Source organism: Erythranthe guttata, chromosome 6 (genome assembly GCF_056151865.1).
Source record: "Erythranthe guttata isolate IM_541 chromosome 6, IM_541, whole genome shotgun sequence".
NCBI classification, from domain to species: Eukaryota; Viridiplantae; Streptophyta; class Magnoliopsida; order Lamiales; family Phrymaceae; genus Erythranthe; species Erythranthe guttata.
The window spans coordinates 5,576,325-5,603,000 of NC_142538.1; the positions used below are offsets into that span (position 1 = coordinate 5,576,325).

The 26,676-nt window shown below is 34.2% G+C and overlaps 4 protein-coding genes across 4 annotated transcripts; 2 read left to right on the forward strand and 2 right to left on the reverse strand.

The window, feature by feature from the left end:
* Nucleotides 1-3,707: 3,707 nt before the first annotated feature.
* On the forward strand, nucleotides 3,708-7,085 carry LOC105977976 (uncharacterized). The gene is made up of 5 exons (XM_088819652.1): nucleotides 3,708-3,984; nucleotides 4,120-4,408; nucleotides 4,506-4,591; nucleotides 4,679-5,476; nucleotides 6,103-7,085. Exons 2-5 carry the CDS (start codon nucleotides 4,156-4,158, stop codon nucleotides 6,868-6,870), a joined length of 1,905 nt encoding a protein of 634 aa, XP_088675778.1. The 5' UTR covers nucleotides 3,708-3,984; nucleotides 4,120-4,155; the 3' UTR covers nucleotides 6,871-7,085.
* Nucleotides 7,086-10,655: 3,570 nt separating this feature from the next.
* Nucleotides 10,656-14,161, reverse strand: LOC105977925 (junctophilin-like protein). Its single transcript, XM_013003323.2, has 7 exons — nucleotides 13,717-14,161; nucleotides 13,593-13,624; nucleotides 12,865-12,962; nucleotides 12,695-12,777; nucleotides 12,170-12,247; nucleotides 11,991-12,089; nucleotides 10,656-11,136 (listed from the first exon to the last, which is right to left on the reverse strand). The coding sequence occupies exons 1-7, from the start codon at nucleotides 13,834-13,836 to the stop codon at nucleotides 10,861-10,863; spliced, it is 786 nt and encodes a 261-aa protein (XP_012858777.2). The 5' UTR covers nucleotides 13,837-14,161; the 3' UTR covers nucleotides 10,656-10,860.
* Nucleotides 14,162-14,882: 721 nt separating this feature from the next.
* Nucleotides 14,883-17,610, reverse strand: LOC105977964 (pfkB-like carbohydrate kinase family protein). The gene is made up of 7 exons (XM_013003366.2): nucleotides 17,404-17,610; nucleotides 16,538-16,761; nucleotides 16,132-16,344; nucleotides 15,848-16,045; nucleotides 15,622-15,762; nucleotides 15,414-15,530; nucleotides 14,883-15,301 (listed from the first exon to the last, which is right to left on the reverse strand). The coding sequence occupies exons 1-7, from the start codon at nucleotides 17,423-17,425 to the stop codon at nucleotides 15,167-15,169; spliced, it is 1,050 nt and encodes a 349-aa protein (XP_012858820.1). The 5' UTR covers nucleotides 17,426-17,610; the 3' UTR covers nucleotides 14,883-15,166.
* A 1,194-nt stretch (nucleotides 17,611-18,804) lies between these two features.
* PGM (phosphoglucomutase) lies at nucleotides 18,805-25,364 on the forward strand. The gene is made up of 22 exons (XM_088819654.1): nucleotides 18,805-19,372; nucleotides 19,503-19,568; nucleotides 19,681-19,725; nucleotides 19,874-19,966; nucleotides 20,052-20,104; nucleotides 20,448-20,499; nucleotides 20,586-20,654; nucleotides 20,822-20,890; nucleotides 21,830-21,952; nucleotides 22,037-22,089; nucleotides 22,188-22,266; nucleotides 22,356-22,420; nucleotides 22,507-22,574; nucleotides 23,042-23,160; nucleotides 23,251-23,325; nucleotides 23,397-23,512; nucleotides 24,091-24,230; nucleotides 24,339-24,422; nucleotides 24,500-24,546; nucleotides 24,662-24,739; nucleotides 24,855-24,960; nucleotides 25,054-25,364. The coding sequence occupies exons 1-22, from the start codon at nucleotides 19,127-19,129 to the stop codon at nucleotides 25,119-25,121; spliced, it is 1,914 nt and encodes a 637-aa protein (XP_088675780.1). The 5' UTR covers nucleotides 18,805-19,126; the 3' UTR covers nucleotides 25,122-25,364.
* Nucleotides 25,365-26,676: the final 1,312 nt, after the last annotated feature.

Sequence of the window (26,676 nt, forward strand, 5' to 3'; positions counted from 1 at the left end):
TAGAGGCGCTCCTCGAGATTTGAAATGAGTTGATTGTTTAATAATTGTAGGCCATTTTTTCATGTGTCGTTGTCACATAACTCATTGGACCAGACTCGGTCCAGCCAACTCAGATTTCGTTTTCTTCGAAATGGGTAAACGGGTTGGGCCCCGAATAAAACGGGTTGGGTTAAAACAAATCATTTCTAGCTTGACTATAAGAATTCTAAATCGAGGCTGCCAGTGCAAAATGTAATGAAATAAAACTAAATGTAAAAAATCCTTCATCTTATTATTTAGTTACATTGTATTAAATTCAAGTCATATCAACAAAATAATATAAATGATTATTTGCATATTAAATTAATTTATAAGATATATTTTTATAAGTTATATTTTTCTTTGTTGCAAATATTATTTTAAATTATAATTAAATTAATTAATTATTATTTTTTCATAATTTATCACAAATAATTAACAATTAGGGGAATAGTGCATTTAAGGCGCTACTTCTACAAGAAATAAGCAACCAAATCATCGATAAGAATGAGGCGTGGATCATTTGGTAAGATATACTTTCTTTTCGTTAATATTTGAGCTTTTGAATAATATCATTTCCCGATATTTAATTTGAGCATCGTAGTGTAATCGTGGGCGCACCCCAGCGAGTCACTCAGTGTCTCAATATGTTTTGCAGAATCTCCGACGTACTCACACCTTTGATCACTTTGGACACATTGTAAAGACCCTCGACATTCCCCCTGTTGGACTTGAAGATTCCCAGATTTGGAGATCGGTTGGCTTCAAGACTATTGAGTTGACCCACTAATCTCGAAGTAACGTCAAAACTAAATATCAAGATGATGGGTTGTTAGTGAAATTTGACTAAAATTAAATAGTCAATATGTTACTATCAGTCAATGTTCCTTGTGGATTATCAATTCAAAAATTAAATGAATGTTAGATTAAAATTAAGATATATATATATATATATATATATATATATATATATATATATATATATATATATATATATATATATAAGAAAAGACAAGTGAAGAAAATGAATGGGAGTGGTCCATTCGAAATTATAAATTCTAAATTCTAAGAGACTATTTCATTTGTTAGGTAGGTGCATTTGGACAAATGCATACTACCAAGAAGTAGAGGACATTATATACATACCTAGTTATGCCAAACGTGGGAATATTTATAATCATTTTAATTTTATTTATTGTTTTACTAATTTCTTGCTATATATTTTTCAAATCCTTAACTTTTCTTTTTCTTTAAAATCAAAACACAAAATATATCGAATAGAAAATATGGGCAATTATCGAAATCTAAGAGGTCATTTGGCTAAACTTATTTTAAACAGTTGATAAACTCTTATTTCAGATAAATTGTTTCAAGAGTTGATAAGTTCTTACGTCTTATATTTCACATTAATCTTTAAAGTGTTAGAATAATGAGCTTATAAACTATTTTTATTAATTATAAGACTTTAAAAAAATGTAGAGTAGATGTATTTTTTTTTAAATATCTTAAAAGCTATCTGACAACTTATTTTGAGAATTTCTAAGATCTTCCTTTACAGTAGTAAAAACTTATAAACTCTAAAATATCTATTAACTTTTTATAACAGATTATTATAAGTTCACTTCTGGACGGGCTCGAAAATGGATTAATATATACTAAAGTAAAGTTGGGCATTTGGAAATAAAATCATCGAATGATCAAATGCAGTGGTGTAAAAAATAAATAATATAATAATAAGAAAAACAACAGCTGCAATTAAAAGAAAATGGGTAAATTACTAAATTACAACCACCCTTGATGTATGGTCAATTTACGAAAAACCCTCCTCCTATATGGGTAATTACATTTATCCCTCAACTATGATTTTTTCTTACACCTCCATTTTTACGGTGTCAAATTCAACATAATCATCTAGATTTAATGGAATACGCTCTTTTTTGTACTCGTTTTGTATAAAAATACAGTTTCTGATAAAAAAAAACACATATTATATCTTGCTTCAAAATGTGGAGTTCGAATCGAACGGGTACAAAAGTGATAATATTTCATATAATGTAGAAGATTCCACTAAATTTGAAACCGCAAAAGTGAACGTGTATGAAGATTTACAATTGAAGGTGGTTGTAATTACCCAAACTAGAGGGGAGTTTTTGTAATTTGACCACACCATATAGATGGTTGTAATTTATACTAAAAAAAATGAAATTAAATAAATATTGATAGTGGGTGGTGGGGCTATTTGATTAAATAGGTGCATTTGGACAAAGGAATCGATGCCTAGGAGCAGAGAATAGGGGACATTTTATTGTTATTGCCTGCACTCGATGGGACTGCCTACTTATATATGGGATTTAATTTTTATAAATTATTTAATCATTATTTAATCATTCATTGCTCCAAAAGGCGAAATCTCTCGCCTCCAGGGCCCCCATCCCTTGGCCCGACAAGGATTGATGGAGGAATGTAAATCATGGTAACTCAACGGCCCGTTAAGGTAGCGGACCCGGACCTGGTGCCCACAAGGAACCAATCTCATTGAAGTTGAAATTCCCACACAGCGGCTGCCAGGATTCGATCCTAGGACCTTGCTTCAACTTACCACCTCCGGAACCAGTTGAGCTACACCCATGCGGGCATTATTTAATCATTCATGGTACGAGTTTTATGTGTTTTATTCATTTCTTGGCATTGTCTCAATTTCAAATAAAATAAATAATAAAATGGCCTTACAAAACACATCCAACGAATTATAGCACTTATTCTTACAGCTCAATGAATCTCACTTATTTTTTTATATTTTATTTCAATACATATTTTTTAAAGTAAATAAATTATTTTGTGTTTGTTAACTATCTCCATAGATAAATTGGCAATGTTTTTGATTTCACTTTTTATTCTCTCCCTGAAATATTAAAACTGGGTTAACTGATTCATGCATATATTTTTCCTCCCGACATCTAATTTTAGTGATTCAAGTTGGATTAGATAGTTAACTCAGAGCTACAAATTCCATTTTTTGAGTTTCTACAAATTCAGACTTGAAAATAGTCAAAATTACATTTGAAGACGAAACAATATTCTTAAAACTGAAACGACAACATTTATCGCATCCCTAATTTTTGCCAAAAATCTACACATATTTATTAATTTATAAAAATGTGTGCATGAAGCCATCAACCCAAAATAACATTCATTTTGAAACTGGAGCGAGACATTTGAATGTTCTAAAGTTTCAGATAATCCATCCATTTCAAAATAAATGTCGTCTATGATAAACACACATAAATTAAACAATCTACTATAAATAGCCTTCTTTTTAGCGGCATCTTAAATTGCTCGTTACAAACCTTAAACATGGATAAATTAACGAACTTAACAATCAATGACAGAGGGCAAAATTGTTATAAAAAAAAACAATGACATTATTGTGAAACGAAGGGAATAATAAAGAAACAGTGGAGTTTCCAAAATGACAATTTATGAAGGATAAAAATTAAAAGATAAAGGGGTAATTAAGATGGGGAGTGAGATTAAAACAAATATTCAAGATCCCAAATAAAACAGGTCCTTGAATTTATTTAAAATAGTGGAGGGAGATGGTGGGCACCCACACACACAGTCACACACATGACACATATATATAAAAATGTATGTATATATAGATAGATAGGGCAATGGTGTTTGTATAAAAACAGCCAAACAAGAGAGCGTGCCCATTTCGTCATCCTTTCTATTCCCAATACCTCTATTACTATACAGTCTAGAGAGAGAGAAAACAGGAGAGAGAGAGAGAGAGAGAGACAGTCCTCTGTTTCTTAGGAGTGAGTGAAAATAAATTAATAACAAAATTGAGTGTGAAAAAAATTGGTTGATACAAAAACCGAGAAAAGAAAAGGAAAAAGTGGGCCGGGTAAAAGAGAGATCCACGGATCCGGATATCTCGCTTCACAAGCACTACCACTACCAGTTTGTCATTTTCACTCTGATTTTCTTTATATAAACGAATATATTCTTTCTTCCTTTCTTTATTATTTTTCCTTTTCCTTTTCTTTCTTCTTTTTCTTAAGTAATAAATTGTTCATTTTCTCTCTCCAACAAAAGAAGAAGCTAGTTCGAAATAATAGCAAAGATTCATACATGGGCAAAGATTGGCTCTATTGGGTCGTCGGCGGAGGAGCGGCCAGGCCCTCCGCCGCGAGGAGAAGTACTAGTAGTAGCAGTAGTAGTAGACGAATGTCTTCAAAAACAAGAGACTCCGACGGCGGCGGCGGCTCCACTTCCGCCGGCTGCATGTGCGCTGTTTTCCACCTCTTCGACTTGAACCACCACCACCCATTCAGCTTCCACCATAGCAACCATTTCTTCCAAGAAGAATCCATTTCATCCAAAGGTCTCATTTCTCACACACACACACACACAACAAATTAAATATATTATTTCACACATTTTAATTATTTTCTTATAGAATAATAATTTATTTCATGCAGGAGTGGAAGCACCAAGAAACAGCTTGGAGAAGGAATTAGAGCCAGCCGCCATTAAAGAAGAAAAAGAAGATAATTTAACACCCCCAGTATGTGTATTAGTGTGTGATATTTTTCATTTTCAATTTATTAAAAAATATTTATATGTTACATTTTTTCATAATTAAATATTATAGGTGGGGATTCAAATAAAAACAAGAATCTCATCAAAATCAAGAACAGAGGATACAATCTCAACAGGATACTGCAGCAGCGATTCGCCATCGGCGAAGACGCCGAGCCTGGTGGCGAGGCTGATGGGCCTGGATTTACTCCCCGACCATCCCACGTCATCATCGCCTTCGTTAATCATTTCCAAACAAACCAAGCAGCACACAAACGTTGTCGGATCAAGAAACAACAAAAGATGCTTCTCCGACGACGACATCACCGTCGGAGCACGTTCCTTGCCGGAGACGCCCCACCAAATATCTTCGGCAAGAAGGTCGGACTCCGAATACCACTACATTCACAAAGAGAACATGGGTAGCCGCCCGGGGCACTACGCGAAGCAGATTGTGAAACAGGTAAAAGAAAACGTGGGGAGACGAATCGGGCTTAACGATATCACGAACAGGAATGAAACGAGTATTGTTAGAAGGGATCAAAATCTTGTCCTGCTCAAACCAACTAAGAACAGAATCGGATTCTCCGACATGAAAAGGAAGAAACATGCCCCGAGAACAACATCTGCTCGGGGTGATTATTATCAGACGGAGGTGATTTTGAGCTCGATGAAACTTAAGAAGAATCATGAGAGTGTGGTTCATGAACATAAGCGTGTGCAGCAGATCAAATATGGCAAGAAAGTAAATATGAAGAAGAAGAAAGATCCATTGTTAATGTCGAATGAAAAACTGAACATAAGTGGGCCCACTCTTCTGCCGGTCAAGAAAGACCCTTCTCCACCTGCCACTAAATTACCTCAAAAACAGGTATTTCATCTACACTTTTCTTTTTTCTTTTTTTTTTTTCTTTTTTCTTTTTTTTTTTTTTTAAGTATTACTACAATTTAACATAAATGTTAGGATAAATTACGGCAACTCCCAGAGGTAAGGTCAAATTAAAAAAAAAAAAAAAACTATGTAGTTTGGATAATTACAATCACTCCCCTTAATTATTAATCTTCTTACACGTCCACTCTTATGGTGTCAAACTCAACAGAATCTTTTAGATTCTGTGGAATGTTCTCTAGTTTGTACTCGTTTTGTACCAAAATGTAGTTTCTGATGCACCACGATATGACATTTACAAGGCAAGAGACACGTCTTATGATCATCTGATTTTAAAATCTGGAGCTCGAATGCGGTAAACGGGTATCAACTAAAGAATATACCACATAATCTAGAAGATTCCACAAAATTTGATACCACAATGGGAGAAGTGTTAAGAAGATTCATAATTTAGGGATGGTCGTAATTACTTAAACATGTGGGGCTTTTTCGTAATTTGACTGTAATTTATTTTCCCCTATTAATTTACTGATATAGTACTGTATTATATATTTTTTTCTGTTGTATTTAATTTGGTGTTGGGGGTAAAAAAAAAAAAAAAATTGCAGTCACAGGTATCAGATGCTCTTTCATCGAAAAGGAACACACAGTTATCTAGTAATACGAGCCGTTCGTACAACAAGCTGCAACCTCATTTTATTATATCCACCCCCTCGGGACACGCCCCACCAGACAAATCTAACGGTTGCGCCACCACTGTCTCCGCCGCGGCGGCGGCGGAGTACACTACTTACGTCCAAAAAATCTTGAAACGGACAGGCATTCATGACAATTTTACCCCTCTAGCCTTGGGGAAATGGCACACACCCGCCCACCCACTTGACCCCTCAATCTACTACTACCTCGAACTCTTCCACCCCTCCTCCGCCGCCGCCGCCGCCGGCGGCGGCGGCGGCGGCGTTCTTAGCCGCCGGTGCAACAGGAAGCTGATTTTCCAGGTGGTGGACGAAATTCTGGCTGGGATTTTAAGACCCCACTTGGATTTCAAGCCGTGGGTTGGTTCTCCGGCGGACGAGCAGCCTTGCTTGATCGATGAAATATGCAAGAGGATAGCGAGTTTTCCGGCGGCGAATTGTCTGGTTCTTGAAGATGTGGATTCTTTGGTCGGCGGCGATTTGTGTAATAAGTGGCGGATAAATAATGATGGGTTTTTTGAGGAGGAAGGGGAGAGATTAGTGTGTGAGATTGAAGGTGAGATCGTGGAGTCGTTAGTGCGTGAGGCGGTGGTGGAGATGGTCGGCGGAGGAACAGTGACGGAGACAGAGACAGGGGAGGAGCCAATAATGTCACGTGGTGGGCTTTTTCTGATCACGTGACGAGATGCCACTGGTGGGAATCCATCCACGTGGAGAGGAGGAGGTGGTGGTCTTTTCTGCCTGACTGACTTTGTATAAAGTGAAAACGGTGTGGAATTAGAAATTTTTTATTTAATTATTAATTATTAGTTTTCTTTTTCAGAGTTTGTGTTGTGTATAGTTTCTCTCTCATTTGTATGTTTTGGTGTTTAATTTGAATGTGTTCATTTAGAGAATATGGCCATGCCTACTACTATACCATAAAATAGAAAGAAAAAAACAAAACTCAATTAAAAATTAATAATAATCAAGAATTAAGATTTGTTTTATGCATAAAACAATGATATATATATATATATATATATATATATATATATATATATATATATATATATGTTATGTGAGAGAAGAGTCCCAAGAATAAATCAATATTCAAAAAAGAGTTTTGTGAACTTTCATGCAAAGCCATATTCATGTAACCTTAAAATAGGCAGTCACTTTCCATAAAAGTGGGCATAAAATGGAGAATCATAATTAGGATATGATTCCTAATTTATGGAAATGTGAGCTAGCTACCATTTTTTTTTTATTTACTTATTTTTTTATTAATAATTATTTATTTATTTATTTATCATCGTAATAGTTCAACCTCAACATATTACTTGGTAGAAAGGTTAAATAAGCTGATTTATTGTAATATATTTACCGTTTCCACTTTTTGGTTGTGTTCTACATGAGATATTTCATTTTCATATTAATTATTGGGCAAAGTACAGTTTGCACCCATGAACTATAAGGGTTATACCAGTTTGCCCCCTGAAATACAAAACGTCCCAAATACCCCTTTCGAGTTTATGGTCAACCATTAAATTATTAACACATTTAATTTAAATGTGCAATTACTTCTCTGCCCTTGGGGGTTGTTATAAGAAACTTAATAATTATATAATTAATATGGGTCATATTTGTCGATTTTGTTATGAATTTGTGATTGAAGTGAATTTATAGTTTACATGATTTTCTTAATTGTGTTTAATTTTTGGATTCAATATGTTTGCTATTTGTCCTTTTTTTTTCAATTTTGTGCATTTTTTGTTTAAGCCCTCACTTAAATGCGTAACTTTTGGGGTGATTTTCGTGCATTATAAGATGTCTTGTACCACGAAGTACTAGAATTTTGTGTATTTGAGCTGTTACTCAACACTTTAATAAATTTTAGAAGAAAAAAACAATGGCCTTTTAGTGGTTAAATAAGGAGAAGAAAAGCAGAAATACGAGAAAAGAAACCAAAAAATATGAAGAAAAAAAACCTGACAAAATAAGCAAAAAAAATTAGTGAAAAAGTTGTAATATATATATATATATATATATATATATATATATATATATATATATATATATATATATATATAATTGAATAGAGGGGCAAAGAGTCAAAAAATGTCCAAAGGTGGAAAAAATAGCTAGAAATTATAAAATCAAAGTGCCACATCAACATTTACAAACAAAATTTAAATAGACGGAAGTATTTGAGACGTTTTATAGTACAAGGGGGCAAACGGGTACAACCCCATAGCTCAGGGGTGTAAACTGTACTTTACCCTTAATTATTTTCTTTTTCGATCAAATATTATCTATCAGTTTAGAGTTCTAAATTCTAATAATGCATTAAACGTATGTTTTTAATCGATACTTATCTTGGAATAGAAAGAGTAATATATACCATTCAAATACAAGTTGAAAAAAAAATACACAAGTCTTACGTAGTATAGCATTCGACAAGTCATTGGATTTGTGATTTGAATTTTAGATAAAGAATTAACAAAGGAGGGAAAATTATCACAACTTTTGAAATTGCAGATAAGCCGACCAGACACCAACTTCTGCAGCGATTCCAGCATTATATTACTCTCTCTCTCTCTCTCTCTCTCTCTCTCTCTATATATATATATATATATATATATATATATATATATATATATATATATATATATGTGTGTGTGTATTGTGTGTGTTTTCAAACAGTAACATGTCAGATCAAAACAAGTTCAAAAGAAGAGAATATATTCAATAAGCACATGATTTAATTTATTTGAAGAGGAGCCATGAAGAATAATGTCAATAAGATATTTCTCTACCCATATTCTTTTTCAATTTAATTTATTAAATTAAAAATACAATTTTGGCCGCGGCTATTCGCAATACTAGTTCCATCAAGTGGAAGGAAGACCAATTAAAAATTTAAAAGTATAATTATATTGCACAACTAAGTTAAAATATGTTAAACTATAATTATATTTTTTCAAAAATTTATCATTTTTGGATGTCAGTTCAATTCAGTGTGTTATATATGTGGACCATTACACAAGACATAACATGTGTTGACTGCCGATGAAGATAAAAGTTGTTCGTTATTAATGTATTATGAAAACATAAAATTGGATTTTAATTATTAAATTGAATTTTAATTGTTATTATTATTTTTCAGAAGGACCATACTTACAGAACTGGTCCTACAACTCAGTATTTATTATTTGTTTATTGCATAAAACGACACCGTTGTGGGTTGGCTTAATATATATGGAATCAAAATTGAATTTGTGAATTCAAATTAGTGACGAATGTGCTGGTTTGTACAACAGATATTAAGATGGGAAATTTGCACATGCGGAAGTAAATACCATACAATCAATTTGAAATTGGAGCACATGGTAACAACAATATATAATAATTAATAATAATAATAATAATAATAATAGTAATAAAAAAAATTGTCATAAAGGAAAAAAAAAAATCAGTTGGTTATGGCTCAATAATTAATGACCATAAGGAAATCCAAGAAGTTGTTTCTCTTACTGCACCTCAATTTAATGATACTACTATCTTTTTTCTGCAACTATGTTTTGATGGGATATAATTAGTTGTAGGGGGTGGGGGGTAAATGGTGAAAATTTAATTCACAAAAAAGTTACTTGCTAAAGTTTCATATATTTTATGGGGTGAATTACATTTTGATGGTTTACCTGTTTCATATGAGGAGTTTTTTTTTTTTCCATTAGTTTTTTTAAATTCTTATAGAATACATACCACAATTTGTTGTAAGTTTTTCTAAGTTTGAAAGAAAATAGAAGCTTTGTCATTTAATTTAGTTTTCACGGTGCAATTCGCAATTCACTCTACTTCGAAGGAACTTGCTAACCAATGCGCGGAAATTTTTTATTCTTTTTTTTTTTTTTTGGCATACTGAATGATCATTTCAACGAACAGCTTGGGCGAAACTGTTAGTGAGGTGATTTATTTGATATTTATTTCTCGAATAGCCAACATTATTGTGAAGCAAAATAAAAAAAATAAAAACATTTATATATCATTTATATAATTCAATATTCTAGAAAACTATTTGGCAAGTACATCAATCCCAGGAGCTCAACAGTTTTGGCACCACTTAATTAATTGACAACTGATCAGTAAAAGTGCAGAAACTACAAGTTCAATAAATTGAAAAACAGAATTCAATTTGGAAACAGACTAGTTGATCTGCACATGCTGATGCCACAATAAAAAAACTCCAAGTATGGTACACAAATCAGCCCTTTATTTAATTTTTTCCCCAGAAACTGTACACAACTGCAGCAGATTTCACTGGACAATTCTACTACTGAAAAAAAAAAAAACAGTTTAAAAACATGCAAGACTTTTTTCAAAAGACTTGGTGGGATTTTCACCCATCACCTATTCATTCACCTGATCTTTTGCTTTAATTATACAGCCACTTCTCGAAAAAAGAAAAAAAAAACACGTCGAAATACACAGCAATAAACCGCTAGATGCATCTAATACCCCACGGTCTATAAGTTTCATTTGTTCTGTTACATATAAGTTTATGGTGAATTTAACGGACTTAGTTAAGCCCGGATGATCAGAGATGAGAAATTACGATTTTATCCAACAAAATAATGAACAAAATTGAACAAGAGGAAGATAATAATAATGAAAATAAAAACGGTGATCTTAACCTCTACCATCGACATCAAAGCCAGCACCAGTCCAGCCAGGTGGCGCGGGGCCTCTACCCTTAGGCACTGCTCCAATACCGCGTACTCTTCCTTGAATTGAACCTTTCTTCTTCCCATCGGTAGAATTCGATTGATTCTGTCCATTTATGGCAGAGTTACCTTCACTAGATACAGTTCCCTTTGCTACTTGTGCTGGTTCGGATGTACTTGTGACTGAAGAAGACGATGAATCTTGAGGTATAGTAGCTGGTTGCTGTCTTTGATTCACATCCTAGAAACACGGTAATTAGGTCAAAGTCGTAAATTTTCTCAAGGTGAATAATGACTCTCTAGAGGGTTTTACTCGTTTTTGTTTAATTGTTTGGCAAATTAGCAAATATGAACAAACTCGTTGTATGTAAATCAGAATGAGCAATATATCATCTATTGTTAGTCGTTACCATTATTTATTAGGTAAAGAGGTGGATGCACAATCTAGAATGCAATGAATCACGTATACTGGTATTATTAGACAAGGCCTAAAATTGTTGATTCGGGTAATCCTGGTAGTTAGGGAAAATCTTGATCAGAATTGCTTAGATACTAAATTCGTACAGAGCCATGTTTGGATCATCTGGTTTTTAATGAACAGATGGAAATATTGACTTATGTAATAAAAAAGAAAACCATATAATGCACGAAAAAGTTCAAATTATGAGTCGGTTTACGGTATTCATCTTCAATTATTTCCGAGTTGTCGATGTCTTCAATTATCTCAGTTACATTTAAATAAAATTTTGGAATAAACTATTATGATGGGATTTCATCCATCCATGATAAACATGGAATTTCCTATTGGTTCGCTATATAAATATCAAAGACTGCAAAAACCAGTAAACTGATATCAATCTGAACTTCACCAAACAATTGCAAAAGACTACTGATTATGTCATCATGCTCCTAGAAACAAATTGTATCGTAAATCTGCTCGGATTCCAAAGATTTTTTTATTTAAAAAAGGATGAATATGCCTCAGGATCTAACAAGAATGCATAAGGAAATTCTTATCCATCTCTTTTCTACCATAAATCTTCAATCATTGCATGCTAAAAAAAAGGAATAATACAGAGTCCACAGAAATCATACAGAGGGAACACTCGCAGACGATCTGCCCGGGTTCAAAGCTTCCAAACGGCGTTTCAATTCCTCCAGTCTAGAAAGCTGGGTATTGCTGCTTTCATGGACCTGCAAAAAAGAAAATTGTTTAATATAAAATAGAAGGAAACAAATAAAAAAAAGGAAATATCTCTGTAAATTTGTAATACCAGGCTATTCAAATCCTCACAAAGCTTCTGTTTAATAGCTTCCTCATCCTGCACAGCTTTTGCTGCTGCTTCCCAGGCCTAGTGATCAGTAAAATATTTACCAGTGAGGAGTAAATTGAAGTAACATAAATGAAAATATTTCTCTAATTATCCAGTGAAATAACTTGGTTTCATGTGGAAAATTTACCAGTAAGCATATATTTTGAAAAATATTTGCAAACTAATAATAACTGAAATTTGTATTTAAAAGTTTTCAATCCACTTCACGAAGTGTCGACATGTTTTTGACAAAAAATCAACACTAAGTGGATCAAACATAAACACAATATCATTGAAGAGTTTTACACATTATAGTTATAAAACACGGAATGTTTAGACATGAAATCTTGAGTTGAGTTCAATAAATGTGGTGCAGCAAACTAGAATTGGAGTAAAATTCGTAACATTTATGCACATGCATAATAGATGTATCTCTAAATTGGACAAATGCAGCAAGAACAGCCATTAAAGGAAAAGGAGAAATACCTTCTTAGCTTGTTCTTCTTTCAGCTTAGCAGCATGAATTTTCTCTGTTGACAGTTCTATTTTCTTCCGCATGTGTTCAAGTGCTAATAAAGTAAGAAAAGAGATAAAACAATACTCAGGTGGACTCCTCGGAAGCTATTCATAGCGAATGCTGGACAGCAAAGACATACCAGCTTTTTTTGGACCAGCAGTAAGCTTCATTTCCATATCGAGATTTGTTAATTCTCGTTCGACATCTCGAATCTTGGAATAATTTTCTGCGATGTACCTGAGTGGATGAACAAGGCATATAATTTCACAACTTATCATGACATTTTATTATGTCAGGAGCAAAACAGGTTTCCGGACAAATGTTAGCTCCTGAATTTGCTCGTATCCTCCTTTATTAAGCATTTTCTTACTTTCTTCTTCAACAAATTTCCGACTATTTCTGACTAAGTTTACTTGCAGATCAAGTCTTAATCGAGATTGCTGATCACATACAGGAAGAATAAGCATCAAGTATTACTCCCAAAGCATATAATTTATATAACTACATAACGAACTTCCAAAAAACGAATATTGTTCTTTCTAATTTAACTTTATAATCCTGTTGTCCTCGCCACGTGATATACCGATTAACTCCCAAAACTGCTATTTTTCGTTACTATAAATAATTTCTTAGGCATGCTACTGATTACTGAACATTGTTTAACTAGAAGTAACTTCAATTATACGCAATCTAAAGTCTATGGAAGGAAAGATGCATCAGAGTATCCGAGATCTAAACGTTCAATTAAGCTAAAACTCAATCTAAAACAAACTACGAAAGCAGTTATATCAAATCCAACAAAATATCAGCTAAATCAAAATCAAACATAGAGAAATTAATGAAAGGAAGAGAGGAAAGTCAACTTACTTCCTCAACTGAAGCTGCTCTTCCTCAATTATCTGAAACCCCAAATGCAACCGGTTAAAAAAAAAACAGAAATTCAAAATTAAAACCATCAAATAATCCATGATTCGAAATTCAAACAACTCACCTTCTCGGTGTACGCGATGGCAGGAGATTCCCGGGCCAGGCCGTCAGGCCCGATCTCCGGAAGCAACAATGAGCCCACATTGCTGTTCGGATTCGGATTCGGGCTCGGATTTGTCGCCATAGGAAAATAATCAGAGCGATCAAAGCACTCAGGATTCTTCTCGGAAAATTGAGTCCGAATCTTAGAGGAACCGACAAAAAAAATGATTGATTTCACGAAACAAGCCTTACACTAAAAATGCCGGGGTGAAAACGTTTGTTTTTTGAGTGAAATTTCCTCTCCGCCGCTGAATTGGTGGTGCCTTTGTTAGCGACGGAGAAATTTCCGGCCAAAACCAGGGGGGAAATATCGTGGTAGAACGTGATGGGTTGCGCCTCTCGAAAAAAAGTTATTTATGAAAAACACGCTTTCTTTTGTTTTGCGTGTTTTCATCCACAAATGGCTTAAAAACGCTATTGGTGAAATCGTTTTGCTTTTTCCACACTCAAAAAGTCAAAATTAGTCTCGTCAAGACCCATTTGACCCAAATCATTTTCTATTTTATCTCATCCAATTGAAAATTTTATAGTCTTACTATAGTTTTTATATCAGCATTTCAATCGGAAAAAAAAAATTCAGTAACTTAAAATTTAGCAAAATTAAAATAATTATTGAAGCAAATCAACTCTAATAACCTAAAGATTTTTTCTAGATAGGAAAAATATTTTCATTCAACTTTATTAATCTAAACAACAATTTTGTAGTTGTCTAGCATCACTATCAATGATTATCGGGCGATTTATGACCGGTTTGGCTAAGTTTATTTTAAAATAGCTGATAAGTGTTTGGATAATAATCATATTATCTATTTTTAGTCATTATAAGATCTTAAATAAAAAGGTAGGTAGAACTATTTTTTCAAAAAAATTATTATTTGCTTTCCAACACCTTTTTTTTTTTTGAATTTCTAAGATATTTAAAAAGAAAAAATACGAAACACTTTGAAAGAGCTTATAAGCTTCTTTTAACACATTATAAGCTTAGTCAAAAGATTAGCAAATAATGAAAATGAAATAGAAAGTTCATATATTATTTTATCTAAGATGTCATACAATTTAATCAAAAACTTATTCATTAAACTTATGTCAATTTAAATGCAATGCTTAAAAAAAATCAAACAAATGTCATTTAATCAAAACTTCAGAATTAGCTTTTTTTCAGCATAGAATCCAACAAACATTAAAATGGTGACAAATTTTGCTGATTGTATTGTTAATTGTTCATTCACAACTACAAGAACCGATACATCAATCGAGACGATAAGCAGCCTTTATTATTTAGGGTCACGTTCTCGGGTTCGAATTCGCCCCTCCCCTATTTTCCTATTACTAATAAGTAATAACAGAAATTAATTTTCTTTTAAAAAAATAACTACAAGAAATGAAATGATAGTTACTGCATTTGTTTCTTCTCACTCAGAAACTTGCCCGATAATTTGTTCGACTTCCTCTTTCGTAGGTAGGGCCGGAATAGCTCCGTTCTTAGTCACCGTGAGGGCCCCACAAGCATTTGCAAACACAAGAGCCTCTCTCAACTTTTCCTCGTCCTACATAAAAAATATAATTAAGCTCGATAATCACACTACTTAGACAACAATAAACACATATAATTTAGAGCTTGTATAATAGTTCATTAATCACACTAATTAAGCGAAATACCTCAAGAAGATTCACATCTGATGCTAAACAGAAAAGTACAGCGCCCGTAAATGCATCACCGGCACCGGTTGTGTCAACGGACTTCACTTTCACACCAGGAACTCTTCCCTTAAATTTCTGCACCACAAAATTAATTAATATAATTTTTTATTTTTATTTTTAATTTTTTAAGGTCAGCATAATGAAATAAAATTTCACAAAAACAGACCTTTGTGTAATATCTGCAGCCAGCTTTCCCTTCACTCACGAGCAAAAGACGAAGATTAGGATGAAAAAGCTTAGTCATCACCACATCATCATCCTGCGGGTCGTCACCTTGGGTCAAAAACGAAATCTCCTCTTCGCTTATCTGTTACATTATAAAATAATTAATTAATTTACGTCGGTTAACACTTCTTTTACAGGCTGTGTGTGTGTGTGTGTGTGTAATATACCTTGATAAAATCAGCTTGGTCCCACACAGACATGATGCCCTCTCGAGCGGAATCTTCCGAAGGCCACAAGGCCAATCTCAGATTCGGGTCGTAAGATAGTAAAATACCCGCATTCTTGGCAATGCCCATTGCAGCAAGATGTGTCGATTTGCATGGCTCTTCGATCAAACTGATCGAACCGTAGTGAAATATGGTAGCCTGAAATGATTAATTCTGTATTATTCTCTAATTACATTAAAAAGTGGAGGAAAAAAAATTAAAATATTAAAAAATAAAATTGGTACCTTTTTAATGAGATCTGTATCGAGTTCAGACTCGTGCAGAAGCATGTCGGCACTAGGGTTACGGTAGAACATGAATTCTCGTTCGCCGTCTGCTCTGAGTGTGACAAAAGCCAATGCAGTTCTTGCATTGTGGTCGAATCGAACACCGGAATTATCGACTTTGTTGTCTTTCAATGTATCGGCTAGCATGTGCCCAAATTCGTCATTTCCTACCTATGTAAGAGAACATACACTTCTGATTTTTCCGATTTTTTATTTTTCTAGTTCAGTTCAGAAACAACGTAAATACGGTATAAACAAGTATCAACAATATCTTGAATGTGTACACTAGCATTCAAAAAAATACTATAATTATCGGTTAATGCAAGAAGATATCGGAATTAACATTTTGAAAAATGAAATTTACCTTTCCGATAAAAGCTGCAGAGCCTCCTAACTTGGCTATACAAACAGCTACGTTAGCAGGGGCGCCACCTGGCGCTTTCTTGAAGGAAGGAGCTTCAGCGAGCGAAACTCCGCCAACTGTCGGCACAAAATCGATCAGCATTTCGCCGAAGCAAACAACGAGAGGGAGATGGCCCGCCTCAACCGAACCTCCATTTTCGTTCAGCGAAAGAGAATTGAAGTCACCTGTAAAATGTCGAATTAATTCATATAAGAATGGCATGGAGAAAATAAACGACGACAAATTTCTCGGTAGAACACTCAAAAACCAGACGAAAGATACGAACCAAGAACTCGTAATTTCCATAAATTTATCGAATGGCAAAAAACAAATAATTGACGTAATTTTAACGGATTTCAGAAACCCGTTTAACAGTTACGAAAGCGTAATCCTATAATACGATTCTTGATTCTGCGTAATCAACAACAGGAAAAAGGACAATTAATACTTCAATTCACCATGAAAGTGGAAATTAACATCACTAACTACTAAAATTAGAAACTAAAATGCCCTATCAGAAATTACACATTTAAAAATCATCCAAGAAAGCTGTTCTTCGTCAAGATTTATAACTAACAATCATGAAATCCAAATCAAAGAAACCCCATATTCTGAATCAAAACCACACAAAATCAAACGCGTGTATAAACATTCAAAACAGTCATTAGAATATAACCAAACCCGATCTTCAATCAAATCCCATCTCATATAATAAACTACACACACACACACACACACATACACACAATCCAAACTGAACTGCATCAAACAAATCAAATAAGCAGAAAGCAAAAATATGAAAAAAAAAAAAAAAAAAAAAACCGAACCAGAAATGGGGTTTTCAGCCATGGCAGAGCAGCGATCAAAGCTTGGAAGAGGGGGCAAAAAACAAAAAAAAGGTGGACTTTTTTGAGTTATCGGCGACAAAATTCACGCAAAGAAGAAAAAGTTGGTCGTTAGCGAATTGAATACGAATAGTGGAAAACAACTTTTGGGGTTGTTGGATTGAGAAATGCAAAACCGGGAGAGAAATTAATATTATTATTATTATTATTATTATTAATATTAAAAATAATAAAAAATAATAATAATGGTGTATGGGGTTCTTGAAGTTGGCAAAGTGTGAATAAAAATTAGCAACAGAGCTGGTGACGGGACAAACAGCACGCACACAGCGACGGTGTCGCGTGCGTGTGACGCGCGTTGGGTCGGCCCAATTTCGGTCGTAGATTCGATTTACCTTTTTTTCCCAATTTTGATTTGATTTCACTGATTTGGAATTCCCGAAACTTTTGGGGGGCAAAGTGGGGACCTTTTGGTTTCTTCTATTGGATAGGGAAATTGCACTTTGGTCCCTACTAAGTACTAAGGGGTTAAAAGTGAAATAAGAAAATTTAGTTTGTGAGTTAATCTAGATTCTAAAGTGAAATTCCACATTGTTTCTTACTTGTTTAGGGGATGGGTTGCTTTTTCTTTGTTTGGTTTAGTTAAAGAATGTATATTGATTAGGTACAAGAGGGTGGCAAAATTGAAGATTAATTAAGTGCAATGCATGTTGATGATCATTGAATTATGTGAATGATAAAAACTATATAGGGTAAATTACATCTACACTTTTGAGGTATGCTAAAATAACTTGAAGGTTTCTGTAGTATCGGTAATTACAATCACTCCCCTGAAACATTGTTGGAAACTCTAACTCTAACGGAATAATGTATTTGATACGTTATTCCGATAGAGTTCTGTGGGGTGATATGACTCCCCCAACATTTCTTAAATCACCCAATTATATACGGAGCTGACAATCGGGTCATATGAGTCGATGTTGTGTTGGTTCAAGCTCATATACTATATCGGACCTCGTTTTTATAGGTTTAAACTCACATATGAATCGGTTCACCTCAAACACGACATTATAAAATTTCACATTGCATTGTAAAATTATCATTTATTATTCAATTCATAGTGCATTATGAATAATTTATTGTGTTTTGAGGGTTCAAAGTGTTGTTATTGCTTTTCAAGGGAGCAAGTGCCAAAATGGTCAATTCCAAGGGTGAAAAGTGGGATTAAACCATTTAGTATTATTATAGTTATTAATTTATGTAAAAATTCAAAAAGAAAAAATTAAGAATAGAGAATTGCATTAAAAAAATAAAAATCAATTAAATAAAGAATTAAAGAGTAAAGAGTGGTATTTAGTTGAAGAAAATGAGGAAAATCAGTTCACGTGGGACAGGTGACGTGAAAACCCAACCATAGAGCTCAAGGAATCAGAGATAAAGCAATCTTCACGTACGTACACGTGTCACCCAATTTATGATAGTACACGTGTCACCCAATTTTTTCTCTACACACTTTGAAACTTCAATCAAAGCACACAGCATATGCCTCTTTCTCTCTCTAAAAACCTCGATTTCTGCCCTTCCATAATCCACCACCACCACCACCACCACCGCACCACCACCGTCTGCATTTCAGACTAGAACTGAGAAAACGAAGAACCAGGTGAAAGTATATCGATTGATTTCGAAACGACTGCGTATCAACATGGCTTTGAACTCCATACTCTCGAGGCCTTCATCATTTTCATCGAGGAACTTGTTGAAGAATTACAGCGCCAGTGATTCTGCTTTTTCTCTTCCGATTCAATCAATCTCTTTCCTCAACCCAATTCCACTTTTCTCCAACGTTTCCTTCAACAATGCGTCGCCAGCTTTCTCTTCCGTTCCGGTTAGAGCCGCCTCCGCGTCCGGTTCTCCTTCCGCCACCGTTGCCCAATCCCCGGAACTCAAGGTCGATTTTTACTTGCACAATTGCATAAATTTATTCGTTGTGTGTATGCTTATGTTGAAGTGATGTGTCAATTGTTTTGGCTACATGTTTGAAATCGGTGTTTGTTTGTTGATTTTAATTTTTTTTTCAGATTAAGATTGTACCTACACAGCCAATTGAGGGTCAGAAGACTGGTACGAGCGGCCTCCGCAAAAAGGTAAACTCTAATTTTTTTTTTTTTTTTTTTTTTACTGATTTGTCACATTGGTTGATCATGTTTGGCGAACAGCGATGCTTGAATTGTTGTTTGATTGGCTAAATTTTGTTAGGTGAAAGTGTTCATGCAAGATAATTACCTCGCCAACTGGATCCAGGTTCGAAAATTTAGATTCTGAAGTAGTGAATAATTTAGTGGCACATAATTTGCAAGTTTCGTGGTCTATGATAAATAAAGCGTATCAAAACATGTTATGCGTATGATTTGTTCTTGTGTCTGATGAGGGGTTTTTGTGTGTATCAAAGGCGTTATTTGATTCGTTGCCACCAGAGGATTACAAAGGTGGAGTTTTAGTTTTGGGGGGTGATGGTAGGTATTTCAACAAGGAAGCTGCACAGGTATTCATACTTAAGATTGATTACACTTTCAGTAGTCAATTATTTCCTTGTTCACCGTGCTGATGCGGCTAAATTCGTAATGCAGATAATTATTAAAATTGCAGCTGGTAATGGCGTTGGTAAAATCTTGGTTGGCAAGTGAGTTTCTCTCATTAAATTATTCTTAGTTCTATGTAGATAAATCAAATGTTGATGTAGTTAGTTATTCATCTTACCATTTTTGCGAGTTTTCCTATGTTTCTGTTATTAAGAGAAAATGTATCTACGTGTTAATATTAGTGGTTTTTTAGTCTTTCAAAAGCCATCTCCTGCATATCAAACCCTGTGTTCTCTAATCCTGGTTAAAAATTTCCAATTTAAAAATTACCCAGTCAACATATCTACTGACTCTCTCTTCATTTTCTACATTAACAACTTTGCATTTATTGAAAACAAGGGTTTTAGATGATAATAACTCGAGAGCTGAATTTTTTGAATGCAGGGATGGAATAATGTCTACACCAGCTGTTTCTGCTGTAATAAGGAAGAGAAAGGCAAGTTTTATTCTTTAATTTGTTTATAATTTTTATATACGCGCTGCAATGTAAACCTTACGATTTCTACTTCTCTTGTCACACAGGCTAATGGTGGTTTTGTGATGAGTGCAAGTCACAATCCTGGTGGTCCTGATTATGATTGGGGTATCAAGGTATTTTAAGACTCCTAATAATTATGCGCAAGCCTCTTTGACATTTTCACGTTTGGTTTCTTGTTGAAACTAACAATTCTTTTAGCATTTTGATCATGCATCACCTTGTAGTCTCGACGAGACTATTCTACTAGTACTAATGAGTCTTCTGATTTACACTTTTGCAGTTCAATTATAGCAGTGGCCAACCTGCACCCGAGTCTATAACTGACAAGATTTATGGCAACACTCTTTCTGTATGTGCCCTGTATCTATTCTTGCATAGAGCTGTCTCATTCTACGTTGATTTCCTTGATTATATAATCAATCCTTTTCTGACATATCACTTTTATTGATATTACTTGCATGGCATCTATCATCCACTTTTTACCTTAACAAAATATGAGGTATCTATGTTTAATATATTCATTCATCCATTAGAGCAAAATTCAATTCATTAACGACAAGAAACAAGATTGGTTAGATTCTGTTCATTTTAACTTATAACAGACATTTATCGAAGAATAGATATTTGTTCCCCAAGGATTAAGGAGATACATTGTTTTGATACTCATTAGCAGCTAGAAAAATTAACCATACTAATCAACGCTTGAGATCAGTCTCTAAAGCTACTTTGAGCTCTGTTTGATAGATATAATGACCAACCTTCAGTACACGTTTTTCGTTCGATAAGATCTGAAACTCGATCAATTAGTAAAAAAATGATAAATTGTGTAGAAGCATCAATATACTTGAGCTTGATTCTTATTTGAGTCGATTAATTTGCTTTCAACCTCGACTCACTTGCCAAAGAAACCAATCTCAAGACACAATTTTCGAAGCTCGAAAAAATTCAAATAATCTTGATTAGGTTAGGCTCAACTCCATTCGTATACAGCTCTACTCATTAGCACTGTCTAGTCTTTTTTTTGCTTAAGAAAAAGTGAGCATTAGTCTGCTTATAATTTTTCATACTCTTGAGATCAATAAATATTATTATTTGGGATGTTCTTTGTTAAAAGAGGGAACAAGTGATGATTTTCAGGTCTACTGCTGAAAGACATTCTCCCCACAGATACATCATGCGTATACTTAGTTAATCTTGCTGGTATTTTGGGTTTTGATAATTTTTAGCAGAACACTTTTTGTATCCAGTTGAACATTAATCACTCTGACATCTCTATTTTTTCATGCAGATCTCTGAAATAAAAATGATGGACTTTCCTGATGTTGATCTATCTCTTCTTGGTCTGATAGACTATGGAAATTTTAGTGTAGAGGTAGTTGATCCAGTAGCTGATTATTTGGAACTTATGGAGGTAAGCACCTGACATAGGGTGTCAAAGTTCTTATTAAGTAATTGTGTGCTCTTTCATAGTAACACTTTTACAAAATTTCTGCAGAACGTATTTGATTTTTCACTTATTAAGAGCCTTCTATCACGGCCAGATTTCAGGTATACAAGAATATTGCTTTGTACTTGATAGTGCCTTTTATTTTGTTTTCCTTGATTGCAATGTGATAAGCTCACGATTCGGTATATACTCTTCCTAGGTTTGTATTTGATGCCATGCATGCTGTTACTGGTGCTTATGCTAAACCAATCTTTGTGGACAAGCTTGGAGCCAGCCCTGTATGTTTCACTGGCTAATTTTGTTAATCATTACCACTAAAAAACCAATAAAATGGTTCTCCCACATAAAAATACTTTTCAATTTACAGGATTCCATTTTAAATGGGGTGCCCCTAGAAGATTTTGGACATGGTCATCCAGATCCCAATCTCACGTAAAAACTGATGCTTCTGTTAAATTTCACTTGATTACAAAACTACGCGTCTCTGATTTTCAATGTTGTTACTTGCTCTGTGAAAGATATGCCGAGGATTTAGTCAAGATAATGTACGGAGACAATGGACCTGCTTTCGGAGCTGCAAGTGATGGTATGTTTGGCTGTGCTTATGTCAAAAGCATTTTTATGTACTTCCATTTTGTGCAAATTGTCATCACTAAGGGCATTTTTATGATTAAATTGGATCTCTAAATATACAGGTTTTATTGTTAAAAAAAGATAAACATTGTCTGCCCCAAAGCTGATAACATTTATTATCAGTACCCTTATTTTAATGCTCCCACAATACTCGTGAGTGTGAAAACTTCATTAAAACGTCGTATTATTGTGATTGCCTCATAACTGTTTGCTGGTTGTAAAGTCGTTATGAGGACAGACAACAAACATAAGAGCAAGGTCTTTGTTTTCTTACCTTTTATATTTATGTTGTATGTTGCAAGCAATAAGTGAATAATATATAACATCTTCCAGTGTCAAATAAGAAATCTGCTAAGTTTTCTCAAAGTGCAGAATCTTCCGAAGAGACATCTAATGTTATTGATTTCTTTCATTCTTCAGGAGACGGTGATAGAAACATGGTTCTTGGGAAAGGATTTTTTGTTACTCCTTCAGATTCTGTGGCAATCATTGCTGCCAATGCAGAAGAGGCTATTCCATACTTCAAGAGTGGCCCAAAGGTTTGAAAATCTAACATATTTTTTCGTTTTAAGTTTTTTATTTCCCTCTCCACAAAACTCTTAAATTTCCCAGAATATATAATCTAACAGGGTTTGGCTCGATCCATGCCGACAAGTGGTGCTCTGGATCGCGTGGCTAAGAAGTTAAATCTTCCTTTCTTTGAGGTTAGACAATCGGTAATCGATTGTAACTCATTTAATAAATCATAATCTTATGAATGAGATTTTTACTTTAGGTGCCCACTGGTTGGAAATTCTTTGGGAATCTAATGGATGCTGGAAACCTGTCAATTTGCGGGGAAGAAAGTTTTGGAACAGGCTCTGACCACATCCGTGAGAAAGATGGGATATGGTATTTACATCCTTATCCACTTAGTTCTCGTTTGGTTGTGGAGATATGTCAATCATTGATTAAATAACTGGACCTTAGTTGGTGTTGGTTAGCCTGATAACTTTTCGGGCCAAGCCAAAAATTGCTTTCATCATCGTTATCTTGGCTTATTGGGGAATTGTGTATTGGACCTCCCCTTGTTAAATTAAGCAATTGGCCATTTCCAGATTGTATTGCAATCTTATCTTGACTAATCCTTTTGTGGCAACCAAACAAGGCCTTATAATATACGAAATTCCATGGTTGATCTGCAGAACTTCTAACTAACGCTGCTCAGATCATTAATGCCATGACATACATTAGGGTTTATTTTCTTTCTTTCTTCTTTTAAATGTGAAAAGATCATGTAGAGATGACGAAATACAGGACTTGGCATGACTACTTATATTACTAGTCTTACCCTGGAAGTGCTAATTAGCTAATCCATTAAATGATTCATCAGTGAACGTTCTTTAGCAGAATATTTTAAAAATCTCCCCATTTTTTTTTGTTGAATGACTAATGTGGTCTTTAGTGACTCAAATACTGCTGATTGACAGGGCCGTTTTAGCGTGGATGTCAATCATTGCATTTAGAAACAAGGACAAGAAAGCCGGAGAGAAGTTAGTTTCTGTGGCCGATGTTGTGACTGAGCATTGGGCCACTTATGGGAGAAATTTCTTTTCTAGATACGACTATGAGGAAAGCCTTGTCAATTTTCATTTTTATTTTTTATTTTTAGCTTTCTGTCTCACGTAGATGTCGTTGCTTCCATTTCAATACCTAATTCTACGGTGAGATTGTGTTCAGGAATGTGAATCAGAAGGAGCTAATAAAATGGTAGAGCATCTTAGAGATATAATTTCTAAAAGCAAGGAAGGCGATGTATATGGCAAGTCTCTATCATTATTTTCCCTTTTGTTTTGTCTGAGGAAATCTATTCATGCTGAATGAGTTATGTTATTGCAGGAAACTACACCCTTCAGTTTGCTGATGACTTCAACTACACAGATCCTGTAAGTCGAATCTTCTTACCGATATTTTTTTCCTTTTTTTCCTTGTGTAGTGGAGAAATATTTAGTTTGTAACATAATTTGCTTTTTCCTTTTGTTTTTCTTTCTAATTCCTCAGGTAGATGGAAGTGTGGTTTCCAAGCAAGGCATTCGTTTTGTATTCACTGATGGATCGAGGATCATATTTCGGTTATCGGTGTGTATTGCCTTTGATTTTTTTCTCTATTTTAGCAAAATTATTTTCTGTTTTTTTTTCGTTATATATATACCTTTTCTCTTTTCATGGTGAAATAATCGAGTAAGTTCTGTAGGGTACTGGATCTGCCGGTGCAACGGTTCGAATTTATATCGAACAATTTGAACCGGAGGCATCTAAACACGATGTGGATGCACAAATAGCATTAAAGCCTTTAATAGGTTAGTCTTTTCTTGGTTCTTTTTAGTCTTTAATATTCGTTGAACTCATTATATCATGAAGTTTCTTGATACTTTTATGGTTTATATATTTAGATCTGGCCCTATCAACTTCAAAGCTGAAGGAATTCACTGGACGGGAGAAACCAACAGTCATCACATAGATCAGATTTTTCAATTGCCAAATTTTGTGAATGGAAATTTTCCGACAGTAATAAACTATGGTATGTTGGAGTTCCTATCTATTTCCTCTAAATGTTTGGTAATAAATTTGTTACTTTTAGTTTTATTTATTATAGGAAACGTTTGTCCGTTCTGCCGATTTGGTATGCATAATTTATTCATAGAAGAGAGGGTACTCAGCTATGAACATTAATAAGGAATTATTATAGAAATTATATTGTGGAGTCTCGTGATCATTATAATTTTCTATCTGACCACATTTCTTAGAAACAATAAGTTCATAGTGCCTCGGTGACGAAAAGTTCGTATCAATTTTTAAACCGAGCTAAAGCTTATAACTCGAACAAATTGAAAATCCTGCTAAAGGTAAAGTTTGTGCCCCTTATAATTATTAAGGTTGTGTGTAAGTGGGCAGCACAATAAATGTGCAGTATTTTCCAGGTTTCATGAGTAAACAGGACAACATACATATATTTCCTATGTTACTTTCTTGTGATATCCTTTGAGACTGATGGCCCCCTTGATGCCGTAACACACCCACGTGAATATGCATGAATGTCCAATCGGACAGTCCCAAATGTTTTCTTCACAATATTTCGTCCGAGATAAAGAAATGATTAAGCTTCTCACTATACATGATACCTTATCTCGACTCCTTTGCATTACGTTTTTTGTCCCCTCTTTAATGGTGGACCCTCTATTTGTTTTTTGTTTTTTTTACCTTTGTCAGCAGATGAAATTGAAAATCATTGCAAAACTACGAAACACAATATTTACTTACACGGTCTGCTGCAATACTTTTTTATTACAAGGGAGAACTTTAGTGTTCACAAACGTGCCAATTTTACAGTGTACTTGAAACGTCATTCAAATCTTTGAATTTTTGCACACTTGAAACTTGTTTCTCCACTTCGACTAATATTTTGAGTTCATACGTTAAGAAACTAGGACCAGTATAACTACTTCACATTAGAAATTTTAACTCATTGTCATGGTGTTTTCGACTACTGGTCCCGAAAAGTCACTTGCTTATAAATATTTTTTTTCTGCCGGAGTTTGCGCTTAGCTTAATACATGAGATTATTTGTCATTTTCTTGTTCAATAATTGATATTAGGTTGAGCTTATAATCAAGAAAGGACAATCCCTTTCTCAGTGGGGGTGGGAATAGACTAACAGATAATGACTATGACTAGTTTGAGAATTATGATTGGACCTGATTGTCAAATCTTTCGGGTTTAGCTTTCAAGCCCGTCATAAAAACGGGCCTGAATTTTAATCGAACAATCGATGATATGTTGTCATCTTAGAATATTTTTATATTAGATTATGAATTTATTTGATTAGGTAATTCTTGTCTATCTACATTAATAGATTTATGTCTGTCTTAGGTAAAACTAGATGTCTTTTTTTGCACTCTATAATAAAACGGTCTGGCTATTCCGACTAATTGTATTTTTGCTTTTCCTACTTTCTATTCTAACTAAGTCCGAATCTCAACCGATATTATTAAACAACCCTACGAAGATTATTACAG